A 4,758-nucleotide genomic window follows, 5' to 3' on the forward strand; every position below is an offset into this window, starting at 1 on the left:
AAGCCATGGTTCGGACATTTCCTGATTAGTTCTTTAAATCTCTCCCACGCCTCGTGAACAGGTTCACGATCATACTGTCTAAAGGAGATGATCTCCTCTCTGATATCAGCGTGGCGAGTAGGTGGGAAGAATTTTGTTAAGAACTTCTCCACTAACGACCCCCATGTGGTGATGGATCCCGGTGGAAATGCATTGAGCCATGCTCTAGCTTGGTCCTTCAAAGAAAATGGAAAAAGTGTTAGTCTCAGAGCATCGTCTGTTATACCAGGTAATCGAAATGCATTTGCAATTTGAATGAATGATTTCAGATGATCATGTGGATCCTCATGTTCCTGCCCTCCAAAATGTCCAATTGTCTGCAACATTTGGAACATCATTGGTTTAAGCTCAAAGTTTGCGTGGGCTGGAATAGGGTTGACTATCCCTGAATCAAAGTTCTGAAAAGCCGTGGCGGCATATTCTCGCATTGCCACGTCTCTGTTGTCCGCCATCTGGATATGGTTGAATTCATCATTTCTTGCATGATCCCTCATATTACCGTTAACAGCAGGTGGATCAACCGGATCACGAGGTGGAATATCTGCCATCGATGTGCTCGTACTCTCTACCTCACTTTCAGGACTGATTTCACCTTGTCTCTCTTTTTGCTTTTCTAGTTGTTTTCGAAGTCTTTGCTCCTTTCGAGTTTTTCGAAGGGTCCGCTCAATCTCAGGGTCAAGGGGTAGAAGAAAAGATCTTGTGCTCATGCACTTTAACTTACCCTTGTGAGATAAACGACCAAAAATATAGAACAAAAACGGTGGATGGAAATTACACCCAACAACAATTCACAAAAATAACAACTAAAAGAATTTGAAAATAATTTTAAAACTAAAGTCCCCGGCAACGGCGCCAAAAACTTGACTGGGCGTTTATGCTGAATGCGCGCACTAAGCGTGGTAACAATTATATAGATGCAAGCGCACACCTGTCAGAGTAATATAAAATGGATGGAGTATCCAAGTATCGATCCTCAAGGACTTCTAAATAATTTCCAAACTCTGAAGTTTTAAAGAATAGTGAATGTTGAAATGAGTGATTCTTGTAAATGGGAAGTGGTCACAAATAATGGTTTTGGATTTGGGATTTAGACTTAGAATGATAAAACCTAGCCCGATTTACTTCAAGTTAGCCAACAAAGAATCAAGGACATGCTAAGGATAATATGCATTTTACTTTAGAAACTAACGACTACGCTTCTCACTTTACTTATGTCTAAGCAAGTTCAAAGTCCTAAGACATTCCCTAATATGTCTATTATGAGATATATCTTAGTTTTAGGATGGAAATAGTCGCAACCTCAGGTTAAGGTCCTATGTCTAGGCTACTTAAGCGGAACCCTTATGTCTAAGGCCCTCCTCTCCTCGGTTTAATCACTCAACAATGCAAATAAGCAACCTTTTCAGTATTGACTTGTTAAGACTTACAGTGGCCTTCTCTAAATCCTAACTTTTTGGGAAAACATGTTGAGCAATGAATGGAAAGTAAAAACACTACTTCTTAGCAACCCTTTTTAGACATAAAAGACTAACTATCCATAACCGGGCTAGAGACGGGAATTTAGAAAGACATATTGAAGAAAATACAGCAAGTAAAATGGTTGAATGTGGAATGCATGTGTGAAAAACAAGAGTTAACTAACGGAGAGTTTTTATCGGGATTGAGAGCTTCGCCCATCTCTTTCAAGCAAGGGAGAGTGTCACGTGCTCTTTCCTCCAAAAACACAACTCTCTTAACTAAAAATAAAGTAAAGACAAAGAGAAGATAAGCAAAGTGCTAGATTTTTATATATTTGAATAAGTAGAAAATAACTAAGTACAAATGGAAACAAAACAAAGCTCAATAAAAGAATGTAAAGTGCTCGGGATTTAAAAACCAAAAGCAACTAATGAAAGCAACTCAAAAGTACTTAGAAAGCAACAAAGAAACACTAAAAATGATCAAGAGAAGGAAGCAAGGCTTGATGAATTTGGTGGAGAAGTTGCTGGAATTTATAGCTGTGCAGAATTGGTTAGGTAGGTCCTAAAACGATGGTGAATCACCCATTTCCAACTCTTTTGACTGACCAAATCGTGCTCAAACTGATAGTGGAACACTTCTTCTACACGTATGCATCGGTTGGAACCACCAAAACGCATTGGAAGACGCGTTTCATTAAGGGCAAAGTTGGAAGAAAACCTGTTTTTCTGCAGGCATCCCAGGCGCCTGGCGCCTCCCATGATACTTTTTCGTCTTTTTGCTTCTTTTGATTAATTTGCACTCCCAAATGGTCCTAAAATGTCATAAATACAATATAAGCCATCCACAAACCATAGTATATGAATTTTGCATGAATTGGAACTCAAACGATCGAGAAAAAGTCCGAAACAAAGCTGAAACATTGTAAAAACAGCATCTAAAACCTTCTTTTTACGCATGTAAACAAGCGTAATCAATACTCACAAAGAAGAAAACGCTAAGAGAGTATGAAACTGTAGCAATGACCAAGACCTGCAGCACCATACTCACGAGCAAAATTCCTTCAATGATGAAAGATCCTGAGAGTTTTACCATACCAGTTTCGATTGGAGGACAAAAGATAGGACTTGCCTTGTGTGATCTAGGTGCCAGCATCAACCTCATGCCGTTATTAATTTATAATAAGCTGGGCATTGGAGAAGCAAGACCCACAACAGTAACATTGCAGCTGACGGATCGATCCAGCACGTACCTAGAAGGAAAAATTGAAGACTTTCTGGTACAAGTCGATAAATTTATTTTCCCTGCTGACTTTATTATTTTGGACTATGATGCAGATAAGAAGGTCTCTATTATCCTTGGAAGGTCATTCTTAGCAACTGGGAAAGCATTGGTAGATGTCCACAAGGGAGAGTTGACAATTCGTGTTCAAGATCAAGAAGTGAAGTTCTCAGTGCATGATTCCATGAAGTTTCCTGCTGAATCAAAATAATGCTCGGTATTAAAGATTATGGATGAAACATTAATGAAGGAATTGGAAATAAAAGCTATGCTAGAGCATTTAAAAGCGCTTGATGCAGGTAGTGTTATCGACGAACTTGAAGAAGAACTCGAGGATATCCAGTTAGAATGCATGAATGCCAGTGAAGGATTGGTGAAATGAATGCATGAGTCCTTAGATCTCACGACCCCTGAGCTTAGATTATTGAAGCCTTCTGTTGAAGATACGCCAGTGCTGGAGCTTAAAGCATTGCCGCAGCATCTGAAATATGCTTACTTGGGTTTGTCAGAAACATTGCCTATTATCATAGCAGCGGACTTACCCTTGGAGAAGGAGCAAATTCTGTTGAGTGTGCTTACGGCACATCAGAGAGCAATTGGTTGGACTATTGCTCATATAAAAAAGATAAGCCCCAACTTCTGTATGTATAAGATAGTACTAGAGGAGGATTGTAAGAACTCCATTGAGCCCCAGCGTAGACTAAACCCAGCTATGAAGGAGATGGTGAAGAAAGAAATCATCAAGTGGTTAGACGCAAGCATCATATACCCAATCTCAGATAGCGAGTGGGTAAGTCTAGTGTAGTGTGTGCCTACGAAAGGGGGCATGACTGTAGTGGAGAATGCAAAGAATGAGTTGATACCCATGAGGACAATAACTGGATGGCGTATATGTATGGACTATTGTAAACTGTACAAAGCCACCAAGAAGGACCACTTTTCTCTCTCCTTCATTGATCAAATGCTGAACAGACTTGCAGGTCAGGAGAACTACTGTTTTCTCGACGGGTACAGAGGGTATAATCAGATTATAATAGCCTCACAAGATCAGCAGAAGACGACATTTACGTGTCCCTACGGAACGTTCGCTTTCAAACGAATGCTATTCGGGCTTTGTAATGCCCCAGCAACGTTCCAGAGGTGCATGATGACCATCTTTTCTGACTTGGTAGAATCAGTAGTTGAGGTGTTTATGGACGAATTTTCAGTCTTTGGAAAGTCATTTGCAGAATGCTTGGATAATCTGAAGAAGGTACTATAAAGATGTGAAGAAACAAACCTAGTATTGAACTGGGAAAAATATCACTCCATGGTGTATGAGGGAATTGTGCTGAGGCACAGAATCTCCAGCAAGGGCATAGAAGTAAACAAATTGAAGATAGAGGCAATAGAGAAATTGCCCTCACTTGTGAATGTCAAGGGCATCTGCAGTTTCCTGAGACATGTCGATTTTTATTGTAGATTCATAATGGATTTTTCGAAAATCTCTAAACCTCTGTGTTCTTTGCCTGAGAACGATAAAAAATTTAACTTCACATCTGACTGTTTGTAGGCGTTCAAAACACTGAAACATGTTTTCACCCATGCTCTGATAATGACAGCACCAGATTGGAACCAGCCCTACGAATTACTGTGCGATGCCTGTCACAGAAAATGCTTACCGCAAGTGTATGAGTCAAGTTTTAATAAAGTGGTAAGTCAATACCAATATCGTCCTCTGTATTGCGTTTCTAGATCACTCAAGTACCACAGATACAATCGCTCCATTTTATTTAGAGAATCAAAATCAAATTGGAGAATACAATCAAAGAAAATAAACATACAATAACAAAGATAAAAACAACGGGGAGAAAAGTCCTAGGGAATTGATTTCACCTATTGAATCTATGAACCAACTACTTAATTACTCAATATTGAACAAATTATTAATTCTATAGGCCAAGAACCCTCAAATCTCAACTGCCTCTCCCGAGCGCAAGC

General features: G+C 39.6%; 1 protein-coding gene and 1 non-coding gene across 2 annotated transcripts; both read left to right on the forward strand.

Annotated features, from left to right (window-relative positions):
• LOC148211483 (small nucleolar RNA R71) lies at positions 1–107 on the forward strand. The gene has a single exon (XR_015791178.1). It is a non-coding gene; the product is annotated as a small nucleolar RNA R71 (small nucleolar RNA).
• A 2,411-nt stretch (positions 108–2,518) lies between these two features.
• LOC111025057 (uncharacterized) lies at positions 2,519–2,989 on the forward strand. Its single transcript, XM_022302908.1, has one exon. It carries the CDS (start codon positions 2,519–2,521, stop codon positions 2,987–2,989), a length of 471 nt encoding a protein of 156 aa, XP_022158600.1.
• The last annotated feature ends 1,769 nt before the right edge of the window (positions 2,990–4,758 follow it).

Source organism: Momordica charantia (genome assembly GCF_013281855.1).
Source record: "Momordica charantia cultivar OHB3-1 chromosome 5 unlocalized genomic scaffold, Mcharantia_2.0 BLBB01000005.1, whole genome shotgun sequence".
In the NCBI taxonomy this organism is placed as follows: domain Eukaryota; kingdom Viridiplantae; phylum Streptophyta; class Magnoliopsida; order Cucurbitales; family Cucurbitaceae; genus Momordica; species Momordica charantia.